The sequence below is a fragment of the Cyclopterus lumpus genome, chromosome 20, assembly GCF_009769545.1.
Source record: "Cyclopterus lumpus isolate fCycLum1 chromosome 20, fCycLum1.pri, whole genome shotgun sequence".
Taxonomy (NCBI): Eukaryota; Metazoa; Chordata; class Actinopteri; order Perciformes; family Cyclopteridae; genus Cyclopterus; species Cyclopterus lumpus.
In genome coordinates, this window is record NC_046985.1 from 4,622,503 (window position 1) to 4,641,990 (window position 19,488).

Consider the following 19,488-nt stretch of genomic DNA (forward strand, 5'->3'; position numbering starts at 1 on the left):
GTTATTGGATTAAATTGTTGGGTTTTCTTGTACAAAATTGAAATGTAGAAAGCGCTGGACCTCCATTCAGTAGCTGTGGTGTGTGTGTGTGTGTGTGTATAAAGTACATGAATAAGGTGAATAGTCGTACTGTATGTGAACATAGTTCAACAGTACACCATCTTCCGTAGCATCTTTGAATTTATTTAGGTGTCAACATGGCATTATAACATGTTTATCACTTCCAAAGGTGAATTCCTCTGCAGCACTCTTTTATTGTCGGTCACTGTTTATGTATGTGTTGGGTAATCTTACAAGAAGAGAACATTAAGAGCCATGACCTTGACTTTTTGGACCAATTGTTTTCCACCAGCATGAAAGAGTTTATTAAAACAGACCATAAAGGCTCCGTTATGCTGTGATCCTCTCTTCACTCCGTCCAAGAACCTCTCAGGAGGAACAGCTGACCTTTAACCTCTTGGCCCACAAGGGAGGTCTTGCTGCATAGCCCGCCTCCTCTGCAGTCTCTTGTGTAACAAAGGGAAATGACAGAATATGGTGCAGCATCGCCACCTAGTGGGGGAGAAATAACACGGCGGCTAAAAACCATTCAGACATTATGAAACTGGGGCTTTGATTTTAGATGGTACTTACATTTAAATATGGTATGTATATATAAAAAAAAAAAAAAGGCATTAAGGTCATAATGCTGTTTAAAAAGTCATATCATATACACACACACACACACCTCAGAAAAATCATTTTTCTCAGCTTTACTTATAGCAGATTCTGCCATCCAGTTCCTCAGCACATATCTGGGGTTTATGTCTGCAAGATATTTTTCAAAATCAGTCAAACTTGTTCCTAAAAACGTCAAACATCAAATAATCATATTACACATTCAAATCAACACTAATATGTACATTGTATGGCTTACTTTTCATCCTCTGCTGACGATGCACATCACTATCGTGTTGTCTGAACAGAGAAAACAAACTCTTTTGATATATATATATAAAGAATAACAAATGTTTTCAGGCCCGTGTGAACATTTCAGAAACTAAGTGGAGCACATTGCTGTACATCTGGCTGCTTACCTGAGGAGCCGAAGCTGGTACATGCTGAGCCAATCAGAAAAGAGCTTGTGGGATGACAAGTCTTCAAGAGCCCACAACTAACACAAAACAAAAAGGAAAAAATCAAACTTGAACTTCTTCTGATGCACTGCTTCTGCATTTTCTTTTACCTGCATACTGATATTCCATTAACTCATCTGAACGCTGCTTCTCTACCTGTGTGAAGTCCCTGTTGTGAAGCTGCCGGGCTGAAACTCCACTGAGCTGCCTGAAGGTCATCGTGAAGTCGGAGCGCGTGTCCTCCATCATCTGACGAGACAAACGCAACGTAGAGCCAGAAAAACAGCCAGCGAGATGAACAATGTAAATGCGTCTGGTGCAGTAAGCGCGCGACTCATCGTCCACGACTTGCCTTCAGCAGGAAGGCAACGAGGTAGCCGTCGTCTTCCTGCTCGCCCAGAAGCCCCAGTTTGGCTCGAAATAGCTGATTAATCCTGAAAAACATGCACGAAAACAGCTAGAAAATAAGATATAATCTCCCTCACTGCTTTCAGAATTATGGACAATATAAAAGGTACTCACGTCTTCAGGTAAATATCCGCATATCCTTTTAAAATACTTTTAGCCCTGAAAAAAAAGACAAGACGACACGTCAGTCTGAAAATGATATTCTCAAATGTCACGGTGCGGAGAGCAGAAAGAGGAACGTGTGATGTTTGACGAGGTGCCGACCAGCATTACCGGCTCCTCATTCAAAGGTAGTGATGTGGAAAAGGTCATCAGTGTTTATATTGATGGTAAACAGGTCACATGTGACTGAAAGTGGCCTTAAAATAAACATCGTGGGGTTCTTACTCGCTCTCCTGCTGCTGAGAAAGCACCGGGCCGAGAGCCAGCGCCAGCTTCTCCAGGTTGAACCGTCCCACGTCGGCCTGAGCTCCGATGCCGTATCGGCCCTCGTCGTCAGAAGTGTTGGGCACGAAATCTGCAAAATTAAACCTTCGGTTTGACATTTGAAGAGAACCGGACGTTCTGTTACTTCAACGGAACGTCAGACGCCGTACGCACCGGGGTTATACGCCTCCATGAAGCCGAACGGACCGTAATCAATGGTGATGGACAGGAGGCTGAAGTTATCCGTGTTGCACACTCCTATTGTGGTAAAACACAATAAATATATATATATATATATATATATATATATATATATATATATACACACACATATATACATACACACACATACATATATATATATATACACACATATATATATATATATACACATACATATATATATATATATACACACACACATATATATATATATATACACACATATATACACATATACACATATATATATATATACACACATATATATATATATATACATACATACATATATATATATATATACATACATATATATATATACATACATACATACATTTATACATACATACATACATACATACACACACATACATATATATAAACATACATATATATATATATGTATATATATATGTACATATATATATATGTATGTATATATATATATATAAACATACATATATATATATATATATATATACACACACACACATATATATAAACATACATATACATATATATATATATATATATATATGTACATATATATATATATATATATATATATATATATATATATATATATATATGTTGCAGATGTTAATATAAACTGTATGATAAAATGATCCGCCACAACAAGTGCTCACCGTGTGCAAACCCCACCGACATCCACTGGGCAATCAGATGTGCGGTTTCATTTACGACCGTGGAATAAAACACCTAGAATATATAAATATATATATATATGTTTTAAATACAATCAAATACAAAGCATGAAGCAGTGAAGTAACTACTACACAGTTAATACAGCGTCACGCGGCGTGAACGGTTTCTAAACCACATTAATATCTCACTCACCAAATATTTATCTGGGTCGTCTGAATCGATTGAAGAAAAATGTTCGTCGATCACGAAGGTCAACAGCTTTCTGAAATCAACAGAACAATAACGTTACGTCACACGCTGCAGTATAATAAATGAGTGATAATAAAACACAACAATCACCTCAGGAGATCAATCTCTCCACTTTGAGACAGAATCTCTAACGAGCCGATCCGAAACCACGACTTGGCCAACCTGAGAACTACGGCTCCTGTGAAAAGAAGCCCGAGTAAAACATGAAACGGAATAAACCATTAAATGTGACGGGGACCCCTGTACCTCTCTCCGTCTTCACGTTGCCGTTGTAGAACCGATCCCTCGTCACCGGCTCGTCGCTGACGATCAGACTGAAACAAAGCAAGTTATAAAATGTCTTCCGGAACTTTATTTGTCGGAACTTGTCTTAATTAAATGTATAAAAGTAGGCCGTTCATGTTAATACTGAGTTCTTCAACATGTCATGGACAGCAGAGGAAACAGGGTTAAGGTATGGAAAACACTTTTAATAAATGCCCTTTTTATCGCTGACTAAACTGCACAGGTTCTATGAACCCTGATCAAAAACAAGCAGATTGAGACATGAACCCGGTCTGCGACCTTTCACCCCTCACCTGGCGGCCCTGCTGGTTGGAACACCCAGGGAATGCATGGCTTCGCTGCACAGGAACTCCCTCACAGAGGAACGGATCACAGCTCGACCGTCTCCCGACCTGCGGCCGAAATTCACATTGAAACGACGGATTAATAAATAGTTTGGCATCTTGCTGCAATTTGGTATCACCAAACTGAAATTAGAGGGGAGGGGGGAATTAGAGGGGGAATGAAGGCCAAGCGGATAGTGCTCGGCCACATAAAAATTGAGCACCCAAAGTCAGGTTACGTTAAATCATATAAATACAATCTGGATACGAGACATTTACCTCTAGGTGTGAAGGGAGTGCGACATACCTCGAATAAGGTGTTCTCCCAGAGCCTTTGAGCTGCAGTTCCCACACGTCTCCTTCCCTGTGGCACCATTTTTATAACGAATAAAGTGTTAACTGTGATGCACTTAGAATTTACAGGACAGAACCTATTTAAAAAAAAAATGTTTCACCTGTTGGTATATTGACCGAGAGAATGTGCCCGACCATCACCCAGCTGCCCGGCCCAGTAGCCAAACTGATGATGAAATAGGCTCTTCGTCAGTTTCATCGGCTGTGATCAGATGTTATTATCTCCCAGAAGATTTACAGTGGCTTCTAGGTTTCCTTGACTTTTCGACCCACTTGTTGACGACTACAACACACAGAAAACAAATGAATCTTCACCTGATGACCTCCATATCTGTGAGCAAGGGGTACCGATCCCGCTGGCAGTCTGCCACCGCTGGCATAATGCAGGAAATCATCCGACTGGGTCACGGCCACATCTACGTCTAAAATCCCCTCCATGACCGCCTGTGGAGGAGGCAAATTCAGATGTGATGGAATTCTTCACATTCAAACTGTGATGCTGATGCTGATGTTGTCGTGACGTCACCTTAGAAGCTGCTGCCAGTCTCAACGGGCCTTTCAGTGGTGTCGGACTGGATTTGGAGAATATGCAGTTCTTTACAGGGCGAGCAAAGTTACCATCAACCACATCGATTGGGAATGCTTCTGCAGGGAGTGCAGACATGATTAAACCGTGACGTTGTTACTGTTTGTGTATCGACCTAAAAAGACATGTTGTACCTAGGAGCTTCTTGCAGGACACCCTGAACTGGCCCAGGTCCTGCATGAGGTTTGAAACACTGATGTTCCACCTGGATTTGAACGCGTTTGGGGACGTGTCGTCGTGACCATGGCAGTCATTGTCCGGGCAGAACTCCAGAACGTGTACCGGTGTGAAGCTGGATGCTGCTACCAACACCAACACTGTCCAGGGGCTCCACATGTCAAGGCACAGCAGCGGCCTCAAAGCCACTGGACTGTCAGCACCGATGCAGTTGAAGCTTTGACAATGGGTACATTACTGTTTACTTTCCTCCTTAAGTTAATTATACTTTAGCTAGTTAGTTTCTATGAGAAGACCCGAAGCGTTTATCAGTTTTAAAGTAGTCACAACAACAAAAAACAACAACTGGGAAATCCCAGTAAAGTTAGCTAGCTAGCTATTAGCAACCCCAGCTAGCCCCAAATAGTAGCTAGCTACAAATAGTAGCTAGCTACACTTTTCCGTGCTATTTTTAAGAAGACGTATTTTATATCTTCAGTTTCGGGAGCAACACACATAGTTGACATCTACCGCTGCATTTTTTTTATTAAAAAAAAAAAACTTTTGTCTCAACTCCGTGTAATTCCGTGTCCGGGAACGGCGTCGGATGTGACGCGTTTCCGGTTCCGCTCAAATATACGTAACCTGTCTGACGCCCGAATGTTCGGGGAACATGGCGTGCCCGTGGCTGAGGCAGTGCCGGAGGTGGAGTGCGAACTGTGCCAGCACGAGTCTGTTGGAAACCGTGCGGCACTTTAACGGCCGGGCCGCGCCGCCGTCCTCCGCGACGTCCTCTGTCGGGCGGACGTCGCGGAGCCCCGGGCCGGGGAGCGAGGTGAGTCGGCCGGGTTCCGGGGTCTGAGCGCGCTGCGCTGCTGCGGAGCCCAGGAAGGTCACCGCGGAGCTGTCAAGTTAGAACATGAATGGGGAGGGCTGGCCGCTTTTCAGTCATCGTTACTCTGCGTTTTATTTTTTATTAATTTTTTTATTTTATTTTAGCAAGAGAGCCTCGTGTGTTTTTTTTTTTAAAGAATGTCGTAAATGAATGCGGACCTGTTAACTTCTGAGGTTGTTGTTGGCATCTGCAGAACCTCCTCAGCACAAATAAAGGTCAAGACCTGCTTCTAATAGGGCAGAGAGATGCATCTACTTTGATAGAGGTCTACTTGAAGTCTAACCAATGTCACCGTCCACTTAGATGTTTCATTCATTCATTCATTTTATTTTGACTTGTATATTGTTAGTTTATCTATTTACTGTTTCAGTATATTCGTTCAGCTTGTTGTCCTTGTTTTATCCTCTTAACTATGTGCAAGAAGAATATTGAGACATGTGTCCACATACTTGGCCGGCAAAGCTTATCCTGATTTCCAAATAAACGGTTACTTGTTACGAATGCCAAAACAAGAATTAAAAAAAAAGTACAACATTTCCACCCTGTAAATAACGTAAGCAGAATTCAGATTTCAATATTTTGCATCTCGTTAGTTTTGCAGCTAACACGTTTTAAGTTTGTACCGTTGACTCTTTTGGCCTTTTTAAAAAAAAAAGTATTTAAATATAATCTAAAATCCTTTCGGTGTCCTTTTTGTTGTTTCAGGGGCAGCTATCGGCACAACCTACACGGACACACCTAAAAACCTTTAACCCTACCACATCTCTACAGTGAGTTGTTGTAACCAAACTATTTACATTTTTGCATATCATTTTGTCTATTCATTTATGTGTGTATATATATATATATATATATATATATATATATATATATCATTTTTGTATTTGACAGTTACTGTTTATCTTTTTCTTCAGACACAATTCACGGCTGCTGACTCCGACACTACAATCTTGCCGTCGCAGACAATATTTACACACTGATGTGAAGCTGAAGGACCCCTACACATTAGCACAGAAAGATTTAACAAATTTATATGATGACATCAGAAAGGTACGTTTACTATGTTTACCCTATATGTGAAAAAATGGGAGTTTTTAATCCAACAGACCACGTTTAATAACAGACAAAAAGTGAGACATCCAAGTGTTGTCATCTCCAAAATATATTGGTTATAAATTAATAGAAGATTGAAATAAAATGCATTAATTTTATTACCTCACAGGAGCTATTTGTATCCAAAGAAGAGCTGAAGTCGCTATGCGACTACTACTTCGATGGAAAGGGAAAAGCCATCCGACCAATGATTGTCATCCTAATGGCTCGGGCACTGAACGCTCACAGCAACCGCTCCGGGTAAAGTTAGATCCCTCGCACACATTTTAATACACATTTAATATTATGCACCACACCCTGTCGCAAAGCACAATCTCACTTCCTGCTGGCCGTCTGTGTCCTTCTGTAGAGATCTGCTCCCAGGGCAGAGGACCATAGCTATGATCGCAGAGATGATCCACACTGCCAGCTTGGTGCACGACGACGTGATAGACGGATCAGATCAACGGCGGGGAAAGAGAACCATCAATGAGTTGTGGGGGGAAAAAAAGGTAGTTTTAAATATGCTCCGAAAACGTTTCCTTTTTAGCTTCACTGCCACTCGTTATTTTATTTCTTTTTTAAAGGGATATAAATCACGATTTTCTTTTCTCTCCCAGGCTATCTTGGCTGGAGATTTCATCCTGTCGACTGCCTCCATGGCCATGGCTCGTATTGGAGACAACACTGTTGTAAAAGTGATGTCCCAGGTGATGGAGGATCTGGTGCGAGGTACAGCAATCACATTCTTCATGTCACCTCAGTCAGTAATAGTCTTTGTCAAAGCTGTTCTTAAAGCTGTACTCGGCAGTTTCTTTTCAGTGCTGGATAACCTTCCTGTATGAACCACCGCGTTGGTCTGTATATAAAGATCTTCACATGCAGTCCATGTTTGAAACGGACATAGAAAGTTACTTCCTCTTAATGTCACTACTCTGTATGCAAAGCAGCCGTCAATCATGATGTTGCAACTCCCTTTTTTTTTTATAGCATCAAATAACTAATTAAAACCAGACTCATCAGTGAGAGATGTATTTCACGTGTATATTGATTTCATTTAAATGTTTCAGTTGTCCCATTTGCTAACATGGAAAGGGTAGGGCTTAAACTCTATACTGCAGCCAGCCACCAGAGGGCGATCTAGATGATTTGGCTTCACTTTAAAGGAGCCAGTCATTTAGTCCATTTAAAACAAACTACTCTGTGCTTCCAGGTGAATTCATGCAGCTGGGCTCCAAGGAGAACGAGAACGAGAGATTCAAACACTACCTCGAGAAGACCTTCAAGAAGACGGCGAGTCTCATTGCAAACAGTTGCAAAGCAGTATGTGCGTTCTGTCTCTCACAAATATCACGGCGCTGAAGAGGAGACTCGGTTTCTACCCTAATGTGGTTTTTTTTGTTTTGTTGACCGTCTCTTCCTGTATCGTTAAAGGTATGCGTTCAGGTGAACTCTGATCCTGAAGTTCATGAAATAGCCTACAAGTATGGGGAGAACATTGGCATTGCATTTCAGGTTCGTTCTGTAGTTTCTGCTTTTAATCTTCTTTTTTTTCGTCACGTTGTAGTTTTGACATTAACTTTTGACATCTTTTGAGTGCAAGAAAAATTATTCTATGGGTTCATTGTTTCCTCTGACTTGTAGCTGGTGGACGATGTCTTGGACTTCACGTCCGGAGCCAGCCACCTGGGGAAGCCCTCGGCTGCAGATCTCAAACTGGGCTTGGCCACCGGGCCGGTCCTGTTTGCGTGTCAACAGGTGAGAGAGGGAGTTGATGTCGCGTGTCGTGGAAAAAATAATAATATATATATATTTATATCAACTGACAGTTTGTCAATTTCTTTTATAATATATTAATATAATATATATATGCATGTATGTGTATGTGTGTGTGTATATATATATATATATATATATGTACACATATATATATATATGTATACATATGTGTATATATATATATATATATATGTACACATATATATATATATGTATACATATGTGTATATATATATATATATATATATATATATATATATATAATATGTGTGTATGTATATATTAACTGAGTATATATATATATATATATATATGTGTGTGTATGTACACATATATATATACATATATATATATATATATATGTGTGTGTATGTACACATATATATATACATATATATATATATATATATATATGTGTGTGTATGTACACATATATATATACATATATATATATATATATATATATATGTATGTACACATATATATATACATATGTATATATGTATGTGTATATATGTATGTACACATATATATATATATATATATACATATGTATGTATGTATATATATATATATATATATATGTGTGTATGTATATATTAACTGAGTTTGTCAATTTCTTTTATAATATATTGATATAAATATATATATATATATAAATTAATTTAATTAATATTAACTGTCAGTTTGTCAATTTCTTTTCGCCGTTTCAGTTTCCTGAGCTCCATGCAATGATCATGAGACGCTTCAGCTCTAAAGGAGACATCGATCGAGCCTGGCAGTACGTCCTTCAGGTGCGACCAACAACACACTGAAAAGAGAATGTCCATTAAATGAAAGGTCTTAAATGCTTCCACAAGCAAGTTTCTACCTAAACTAGACTTTAAAAAAAAGCAATTTGCTTCCTGTGTGAATATTCAAAATGTAAGGTTTGATTCATATTAAGTCAACATTGTGTGACCAAAACCTTTTAATTAGCAGTTATCTTTTCGAGCTTCATAACGCCACCACCGGCGAAAGAGATGAAGAGCTCTGCCGGTACAGAGCACTTGAGGAGATGAAGATTAAAACAATATAATAACTCCTCCTCCTCCTCCTCGTGTTCCAGAGTGACGGCGTGGAGCAGACCAAATACCTGGCCCAGCGCTACTGTGAAGAAGCCATCAGGCAGATCAGTATGCTGAGGCCGTCGGCCGAGAGAGACGCCCTCATCCGGGTCACGGAGATGGTGCTCACCAGAGACAAGTGAGCCTCCTGCCAGGCTGCACTTCAGGCCGCTACCTGTGGGGGGGGCGGGCAACTCACCTTGAACTCTCAACGTTTGCGCTGACCGGAGTCGGCCGAAAACGTTGCTTCAAAAACCACGAGTTTGGTTCGGAAGGACCCCTGGTGCTGGTTTGTCAAACACCATAAATATATAAATAAACAAACATGGTTTTTAGTGCAAATCGTTCAGATTCCCTGACTGGCAACGACAGTGATAATTTGGAAAAAAGGAAAACATTATGAACTTTTTATTAAATTAATGGATATTGCTGAAAACGTTTAATCCAAACTGTTCACGTCATTCAGTACTGTGATCGTCTCATGCTTGAATTTGATTTGTTACACGCTGGCATTATTGTTATTATATATTGTGGGCGTCGTTCCAAGCGGACGATGGGCGTCGTCATCGGATCGATGTTTTATTTTTTAAGATCCGTCCGCACCTCAGAAGCCAAACAAACAGTCACGTGTCTATTTTGACTGAAAATGTTCTCCGGTTACTTATTTATTGCAAAGTGCCCAGTGAAAACTAATAAGGCCTTAAACATCTTCAAGGACTGATCAATAAACCTACAATTATGCTTTTGTTTATACCGTCTCCCTTATTTTTTTTTTATTCACTCCAAGTGACCACACCATGCATGTTGTACATAGAATTGTTTATTATAAAAGACTGTACATTACTTTTTCAATCAACATATTATATGTACAAATGAAGGGCAGACAAGAGACAGATTTCAAATATTTCTACCCATGAAATTGAGCCGGAATATTTATTTTATTGGAAATTTCTAAAGCAAGCGGGCAAAAATATCAAGGCTGCAGTATCCTGAATGGTTTAAAATAGAAAATGAGTCATTTGTCGTGTTGGACGTTCAAGGGGGAAAAAAAAACAACTACGATGTTGTCGAGATGACTTCTAGACCTGAGTGACAGCTGATTTTATAATATGTACACCTGTGCAGCCCGGAGGGTTTCATGCTCAGAGCAGGCCGAGGTATTCCAGTTGTTTATTGGTCAACGGTACATCTGAATCGTAGGCAACTCTAATTATTACCCGTCACCGACGTGGATAAGTATAAAATAACAGTGATGTGACGTAATCGATAAAAATGGATCCAAAAGTATGAAAACGTAAATTCCATTTTGATTTTATGATTTTGAAATACCAAAAATTTGGCATGTGGGGGGGGGGGCTTGAGTCTTCAAAAGGTTCAGTGATTTCAACAGTGTAATAAAAACTTAATGTGGATACATTTACAACGTAATGGAAGCATAGTGGCAATAAACTTAAGATTACATTATATCTCTTTAAAAATGTTGCATGCTCTTTAACTCCAAGACTGATTTTTCAGGCATTAATTGTCTTTTGAAATACCATATTCAGTATTTTAATTGGTAAATAACTTCCCGAATGAGCCTTCGTGGGGTCGATGAGATCGCCACTTAATTATAACTATCATATAAATCGACATTCACTGAATTCACATTACAGAAACCAGAGCGGCTGCGGCTCTCATCACACACACGCACACACACTACGGACGGTAAACACACGTCACTGAAGGTGTTCGCATGACGTCACCGTTTTGTTTCCGCTCCGTCAAACCTAATGTTCCTCGTTCACGAAAAATATTATATATATATATATATATATATATATATATATATATATATATATATATATATATATATATATATATATATAAAAAGAATGTCCGTCCAAGCCACGATGACGTCGTTCATCCTTCAGCTATGTGACCGTCGTCTTTAAGAGTTCAACCGGCAGGAAGCGAGCGCGTGCAGTCCAAATTCTTTTTTTGTTTTATATATATATATATATATATATATATATATATATATATATATATATATATATATATATATATATATATATATATATATTCCATAAATGCCCCCCCCCCTCCCCCTCCAGCATAACACCAACAATAAACTAAATAGATATTACTTTTCATTTTATTTGCAATCGGTAAGGGAAAGAACATTCTGTCATATAAAAAAAGAAAGAGGGGATCATACAGTCGCGTCTCAGGAGTCAACAATGGCGGCGGTCAGTCTCTCAGTGGGTGACGGTTATGACTGTTTACGACCCCCCTCAGTCGGCGTAGTGCATGATGGACTCCACGTAGTTGCCAGGGAACAGCCCGGTGACGCCGCCGGACACGCCCTCGTACCAACCGTCGTCGTTCTTCTTGATGACGTAGATGATGGACCCCTCCATGAAGCTCAGCTCGTCGTCCTTGTCCTGGTTGTAGTCGTAGATGGCCACCACTGAAACACCGGAAGTGAGACGTTGGTTCAGATAAGCGGAAGTGACGACACACACACACACACACACGTTAAGGGGGCTCTTAAGTGCTCTCGCTCAAACCTTTCTCCACGTAGCTCTTGGGCGCCCACTGTGGGTCTCCGTCGGCGTAAGGGTCGCTGTACTGCACCACGGCCGCGTCCTCCTCCTCGTAGTCCACCGGAGGCGGCGGCGGGGGCGGCGGGGAGTCGTCGAACATGGGAATGTCATCCGGAGGCGGCGGCGGAGGCGGAGTGGGAGTGTCTGCAACTTTTGGACAGAAAGAGCGACATTTTATTTTATTTTTTATTTTTTGTCAGGTTTAAAAAAAATTTAAAACTCAAGGAGCACCGGGGGTCAACATGCAGGTGCTGGAGAGGGCGGCGGCTGAATCATGCATAATTAATGATAGAGTTTATGAAAGGGATTTGAATATTAAAGTCATAAAAAGTAATATAGATACATTTTTAATTCAAATGTTATCACACACTCATTTATTTATCCACCGCATTAAAATCTCAAATTGCAGATTCTTCCCGAACCGAATATTTTAGATGTAATGCGGGTCTTCGTCCGGCAGGGGACAGCAAAGAGTCCACTCTTCTCCGGTTGTATTTTGTGGAGACCTCAGGCTCCTTTCCTCCCCTGAACATTATCATTCACTTTTGCGCGAGATCAAAAATCACTAAAAACAGCAGCAACATGTACAAAAATAATAATTAAAAAGCAAGATGCAGCTTTATTGCTACAGTAGCGATGTAGCTTAATAGGTGAGGAGATAAATCTGTCTTTACTGTTATGTAAAGAAGCACTCTAATGAGACACATTCTCAGATGGTTCAACGCTGCATAAAAGGACAAGACGGGGAAGATGAACAAGCACAATGCATGCTGGGTGTTCTAGAAATGGGGAGTATTTTGGCACAGATGAGGAGGAAAGTATGTCTTGGCCTCTTCACTTACTGCTCTCCTGCATCCTGGCCACAAAGCCAGTCAGAGGTATCTGTGGAGTCAGCTGGGGCATGGGGGGAGGAGGAGCGACAGACACTGAAAGCACAGCGGAGAGGCGGAGAGAAAGAAAGAAAGAGTGAAAGCCCATCAGTGACCGAGAATGTACAGAAGACAGTGAATCCCAAGAAAAACACAACACAGGCGCACTGCAAGAACTGTGAGCGTGGACACGTCCAACAGGACACAGTGATGTGCAACAGAGTGAGAGCTTGTGTGAGATTAATTAACCGGTCGACTCAAAAGACACTTTAGAAAACCAAATTAGATATCTATACTTTTAAAATACTAATTATTGAATCAACAGGTTAATTAAATCAACTGCTTGCAGCTGCAGTGTCCGCTATAAAACGTCCAGTGACGTCTGTGGTGAGATGTCACGTGGTGTCTGGGGGGGGGGCTCGCCGAGGCCAGAGGATAAAACCGAGGATTAGGTTTTGATTTGTCAGAGACGGCTTGTGATAGCGGCCGGTGGCCAGAGGGAGGCGCTGTTTGCACTGGAGGTCCATCCGGCTCAACGCAAATCTGTTCAGAGCACTTTGAGTCACGGCGGCACGATTAATCGGAATTTCATACAAACATTGCATTAAGGAGTTTCAAAAATACAGTTTTAAATTAAATTAAGTTGTGCAGCAGAGGAGTCCTGGACTACACATCATATCCTATGGACTTATATACATTTCCTTCTGTACAGATCTCTGCAAAAATCACACCATAATCTTTTTATCATTTATCATTTATCATACACACACACACACACACACACACACACACTCCTCCCGACGCGTTCAAAGATCAATGTATCAGATACCGATCACGTTATCACCGTACCAAGAGTCAGGTTTTTAGAAAGTCTCAGTTTCATATATATTTTTTTTTTTAAAGAGAAATCAAAACCCACATAATAAAATGGAGAAATTCACATCTTAAAGGTTTAACTTCTGTTCATTATTTAGCACGAGTACTGGAGATTGTCTCGTTTGAAATCCAAGGACGAGGCATTCTTCATGCATATTAAAGACCTCCCAGTCAGATAAGAGGCCGTGACAATGACCATTTAAAAACACGTCGGGTGAGCAGCGAGACTGTCGAGTGTAAATACTATTATTTACTCTTGATTATACCGCATGAGTTGTGCGAGTTTGTTAATTAATGTTTTAATATAGTTTTGTTGTTGTTAAACGCGGTTCACATTTACCTTAATTTTATTTATTTTTATTCTGCCGTGTAGACATTTCTAAAGAAATTCAAGGCAACGCCAGCTGATTTATTGATAAACAAATGATCATTTTGAAGGTTACGTAAGAGCCAAAAGCACAAAAGATATTTTTTTTGACATGTACAATAGTTGTATTTTCTGCTTTTAGAAAACAGAGCAGTAAGGTTAATTTATTAATTTGATCGTTTACTGTTAAGTTGTTTACTGCTCATGTGTAGAGCGCGCAAAACAAGAAAAAGGTGGTTGTTTTAGATGTTTAATAGTAAATAAATCTGGTCAATCTTCACCTTCAGACAGCAGTGACTCACTTGCAGAGATTAAATAAATATTGGTGGTCGACTTCAAAGGGTTAGCTCACTTTTAATTGGTGCACGATTTGGAGGAATGTGACGTTTTAGTGCTTCAGGGTCAGCTGAGTGTCTGTAGAGCGAGCTGCGACTGGAGACAGAAGGGCCTTACTTGAGTTCTGGCCGTAGCCAGGAGTGCCTCCATTGATATGAGGCTGCTGGAGCTGGAGCTGCTGCTGCTGGAGCTGCTGCTGCTGGAGCTGGAGCTGCTGCTGCTGGAGCTGCTGCTGCTGCTGCAAGGAGAACTGGGAAGTGACCGACGGCGCCCGGCGGTAGGTGCCCGTGGCCGAAACCATAGACACGGAGGAGTTGGAGGGGTTGTGCCGCGAAATCTGCCGCGAGATGGTTCCAAACTGGGACATTGGAGCGGGGCCCAGACCAGGACCAGGGGCCACCACTAGAGACACCCACATACAGGGAAGGGAGAAAAGAGAAGGGGGGTGGAGGGGTTAAGCAGAGGAGACAGAGAGGGGAAGAGGAGAAAAGAAGAAGAAGAAGAAGAAAAAAACACCCAAAACATGAATCATCAAGATTGTAAACGATAACGTGACCTTTTAAACGCTGATTAGAGCCCCGCGTTTCACGAACAGATCATCAGTGAACAATTTGAGGAAGCAGGTGTGCCAGGGAAGCAGATGGTTGATTGATAATACAGGTCGCACAGAGATGTTTCACCCAGGGAGGGAAACGCAGAAGAGGTCAACCGAATAAATCCTGCACCTCGAAACACGCGGGAATCATGACATTGCCTGTCAAAAACAAATAGCCTATAACGACGATAGATATTTGAAGATTATAGATGCAGAGTGCGAATAGTGTGCGTGTGAGAAAAACAAGAGGAAGAGATTTCCTGTTCACATTCCTAGATAACACGGCGGCGTCTCTCAGGGGAGAACGCGCTTTCTTTTAGGAGACGGGTGGAACCGGAGGAAGCGAAGGTTCAGAGGAACTTCTCCGTATGTATATATATATATATATATATATATATATATATATATATATATATATATATTGTCCCCGGCAGAAGTAATTATAGCCGAGAGCGTGCGTTGATGTTCTGAGGGTGAAAAGTGCAGGTTTCCAGTGATCATTCGATCAAGAGACGAGCAGCCGTCGCACAGACACACGCGTAGCTATTCACGCACAGGGAAATTAAGCTACATTAGGCAATATTCAATGTTTCAATTACCCAGAAGTCATAGTAGGCGACATCAGCTGTGAGTCGACCGGTCACAGAATTGAGTGCTGACTCACCGTTTTGTATGTTAGTCTTTTTTTGTCAATTACTTCTTTAAAAAAGGTGCACGTTAGCTAGGTAGCATTTCGATTGCCTCTCAATGGCTCTCAACATGGCGACGCTTCGTTTTTCTTTTTAGCTCATTTCAGACAATTAACTAAATCAGGTTGCACCATTAACAGACACTGGGTTGTAAATGTAAATGTTTAGGTTAGCATACATATCTAAACATGTTTACATGTTTAGTAGTAGTAGGTCTATTGATCTAGAATGAAAAGGGAAATAGCCACAACATGCAAGCTAGTTTAATGTTGTTGGCATGGAGTTTGTTGTGCATTTAAAAAAGCTTTAGGAGCTCATTAGTGTGGTGCAACCCGTTTTAAATAAGTGATGCATCGTTATTCACTCAGTAAACACTTGGGTTGTAACTCTGGGCTGAGTTTCATTTTAACAACAGCTGGTGCAGCCGGCTCCAGATCGGCCTTCGTGCAAATGAGACGAAATATTGTCCCAGAAATGATTTAAGCTAGAATAAAACATTTTGCTTGATGCGGCTTTAACCACGATCACTTTTGTGGTACAAAGTAAAAAGAGCTCAAATTAAACTGTGCAGAAAGAAGTCTCCTTCAGGTAAACCTACGTCACATCTCTCACTGGAAACGTTTCCCACATTCAGGGCCTCAGTTTTAAATGGATGTCGTTAAAACGATCGTCTCGCCTGTCAACGACGATGACCTCGCTAGATATACAGCAGATTGGAGGTCAAATCTGTGGAGATTCTGGAGGCAGTTATTCATTTTTGCCGGGCCGTAGGTGATATGAGACTTCTTTATGAGCCGATTAAAGCAGATAAGTGAAGAATAAGGAAGCACCAACACCACTGAGGATTAGAAATATAGACATGTATATCTTTCATGTGTTCAACCCGTTTCCAAAAAGAAGCACAAAGTCGGTTCACACTGCAAGCAAGACTATCAGCAGGTCATTTCCATCAGAGCTGAACTACCAGCTGTCAAGGGCACTTCCACCCTTCCTCATCTCCTAAATATTAATATTTCATCTCCGGCGCGATCGTTTTTTACCTAGAAAATGCAAACCGTATGGGTTTTAAAGCTTTAAATTCAGACACTGTGGGAATAAAACAGTTTGTAGAACAGCTGCATCCATTACTATTAAGCCCTCTGAGGCTAATTTGTAATTTTGGGCTATACAAAATAACATCGTACAGCCTATGCAGAAATACTCCGCAGCGCTTGCTTGCAGTGTGTACAAACAGCCAGACGCCCGTCCACAAGCACAACACCCGCTGAGCGTCTCCACCGTGAGCGGGTCACAGGTGCTGACCGTCCACCGTCCGGGCAGAAGCGGCGACAGAAGCGGCGACCGGAGCGGCCTCGGAGGTCGAGGTTTCTCACCTATAGGTGGTGGTGGTGGAGGTGGTGGAGGGGGGCCGAGCCCGGCCATCGGAGGTGGTGGGGGTGGGGGTGGCGGAGGGGCTCCCGGGGGAGTAGACATGGACGGGACTGAAAGGAGGGTTGTTTTTTTTCTTACATTAGTAACCATTAAAAGCTCTCCTGCACCGAGACGCTGGAACATACCATCACATCACTTCTACTTCCCTCGGGAACCCCTCTGGGTGGAGGAGGAGGGGGAGGAGGGGGGGCACACACACACACACACACACACACACACACACACTTGAACCCACTTCTTTTGCGCTATGAATCGAGTGTTTCCATGGCGACCGGCTTGCAGGGAGAGCCGGCGCGGAGCTACAAACAGATGCTACATAAACCTGAAAGTATATTTCGTGTTCAGCCAAAATCTTTTTGTAAAAAGTTAAAACGCAGCCGTGTCTCAGACGTGCGCACGGTGCTACGTGCACACCGCCCCAATGTAAAAGGCCTGACCTCGGCGTGGCCCATTTACACAGTGGGCATGCATAATCCCTGTCTGGTAAACACGGGCTTTGTGCGTAGCGTGGTCTGACTATCGGCACATGCATGTCACATTCACACCGGGTCAAGTGACGTCCATTATTGCAATACTCGCTTACATTTTTGGGGATTTTAAGCAAATATTGTGAACAAATCCTTTAAAACATCTCATTTCACGGCGGTCAAATGCGCCAGGCGTCCAAGTGAGAAAACAGATTTTTGTTGTGGAATATAAATAGACATTTGTTCTTTTTATATACTCAAAGACAGATTTTTTTTGGAGCACAGGACGGCGTAACGAAACTCTTCGGTGGGTTAGCGGCGCTGTCAATCAAGGGCGCCGGTGGTTACTGTGACGACTGCATGATGCGCAGCTAGCAAAAAGCTCACCTGGTCCAGAGTTGGGGATGGAGGGCGTAGGCACGGCGATGGGAATGCCAATAGCGCTGCTGCCGCTGTTCTCCCGGCTGCTGCTACCCCCGCTGCTTCCGCTGAGGGAGGGAGGGGGAGAGGGGGAGAGAGAGAGGGAGGGAGAGAGAGAGAGAGAGAGAGAGAGAGAGAGGTTGTCTTACTCAGGGCGCCCTGCTCAGACTTCATATCAGGTAACACTGCAGATATATGGACTCGGCTGCATCTGTGCTCATGTTTAATTTATAATGATCAGACTGTAAAACTTCGTATTAGCTCTCATACGGATTGTTTTCTCGTCTGTCGGCTTCTGAGGACCGAGCTGCAGGACTTCTGGTCAGAATCAGAAAATGAAATATCGTACAGATTGATATTGTGTTCTTTTTCATGCAAACCACTTAAAATACCCGCAGATTGCCCCCAAAACACACATCACATGTGCCGTGTGTTCTGTGTTCTGTGTACTGAAAGCATCAAAGGGTAATGGACTGAAGCCACAGATGCAGATGCTGCTCACAGATGTGGCCAGTCAGTACAATCCAATGTATTAAGTGTAAAAATATATTTAAAATGTGACTATTTGACAAAGCTTGCCAGTGTTGTTACTTTTACATCGTTGCTGATTTAATATCTTTAAGCTTTGGGTTACTGCTTTGACAAAAACAAACAAAAAAGGTTTAAGCTTTAAGATTTCTTAAATTAAAAGTGTCCAAAAAGCCATAATTCTTTTCATTATCGTACGAGAGATTCAGGTACCCATAATATTTTTGGTATAAAAAATGCTTTCTGATCTAAAAAGCTGCATTGAGACAGTTTTAGTTAAGTGGCGAAGAATAACTTTAAACTGTACCCACCAAAGTAGTAACTGACATTGGGACGCGTGTCAGTCAGCTCTGCAGTGGCCTCTATAAGCGCTGTTCACCGTGTGTTTGACCCCGGGGCTCACACATCAATGCCCCCTCCCCCCCCCTCTTGCTCTCCCAGCTTGTCCTTGATCCTTATTTCAGCTCCATCGACCCCCACCTTGCCCTTTTACAGCTCTTTCATCCCCCCTACCCCCAAAAACGATCCTTCTCCCTCCCTCTCTCACCCTTAACCATCCATCGACCTCTTCCTCTCATCGCCTGTAAAATGATTCCCCACACCCCCCCCCCCCCCGTCTCCTCTGATGCCTCCCCTCCCTCCCTCCCTCCCTCCATCTCT

At 41.8% G+C, this 19,488-nt stretch overlaps 3 protein-coding genes across 12 annotated transcripts in view; 1 reads left to right on the forward strand and 2 right to left on the reverse strand.

The window, feature by feature from the left end:
• Position 1: 1 nt before the first annotated feature.
• On the reverse strand, positions 2-5,496 carry LOC117749635 (protein adenylyltransferase SelO-like). The gene is made up of 20 exons (XM_034560307.1): positions 5,365-5,496; positions 4,769-5,028; positions 4,575-4,693; positions 4,364-4,492; positions 4,150-4,214; positions 4,002-4,058; positions 3,665-3,763; positions 3,333-3,400; positions 3,177-3,264; positions 3,030-3,099; positions 2,819-2,891; positions 2,124-2,207; positions 1,911-2,040; positions 1,638-1,682; positions 1,468-1,549; positions 1,272-1,364; positions 1,077-1,153; positions 917-957; positions 728-807; positions 2-552 (listed from the first exon to the last, which is right to left on the reverse strand). Exons 2-20 carry the CDS (start codon positions 4,968-4,970, stop codon positions 430-432), a joined length of 1,725 nt encoding a protein of 574 aa, XP_034416198.1. The 5' UTR covers positions 4,971-5,028; positions 5,365-5,496; the 3' UTR covers positions 2-429.
• Positions 5,420-10,403, forward strand: pdss1 (prenyl (decaprenyl) diphosphate synthase, subunit 1). The gene is made up of 11 exons (XM_034560308.1): positions 5,420-5,625; positions 6,391-6,455; positions 6,600-6,735; positions 6,908-7,038; positions 7,148-7,289; positions 7,398-7,509; positions 7,991-8,100; positions 8,212-8,292; positions 8,422-8,535; positions 9,270-9,350; positions 9,665-10,403. Exons 1-11 carry the CDS (start codon positions 5,464-5,466, stop codon positions 9,803-9,805), a joined length of 1,275 nt encoding a protein of 424 aa, XP_034416199.1. The 5' UTR covers positions 5,420-5,463; the 3' UTR covers positions 9,806-10,403.
• Positions 10,404-11,777: 1,374 nt separating this feature from the next.
• The window catches only part of abi1a (abl-interactor 1a), a 35,821-nt gene continuing 28,110 nt past the window's right edge, over positions 11,778-19,488 (reverse strand). For 3 of the 10 annotated variants that reach the window (XM_034559780.1, XM_034559779.1, XM_034559778.1), the window contains 5 exons: positions 18,268-18,368; positions 17,356-17,463; positions 14,816-15,100; positions 12,215-12,400; positions 11,778-12,114 (listed from right to left, as the gene is read on the reverse strand). In XM_034559780.1, coding sequence (XP_034415671.1) covers positions 11,939-12,114; positions 12,215-12,400; positions 14,816-15,100; positions 17,356-17,463; positions 18,268-18,368 — 856 coding nt within the window. In that variant the 3' untranslated portion in view covers positions 11,778-11,938. Of the gene's footprint in view, positions 12,115-12,214; positions 12,401-13,092; positions 13,177-14,815; positions 15,101-17,355; positions 17,464-18,267; positions 18,369-19,488 lie in introns of all 10 variants that reach the window. The other 7 variants (XM_034559784.1, XM_034559782.1, XM_034559783.1 and 4 more) reach the window with 5 other exon arrangements.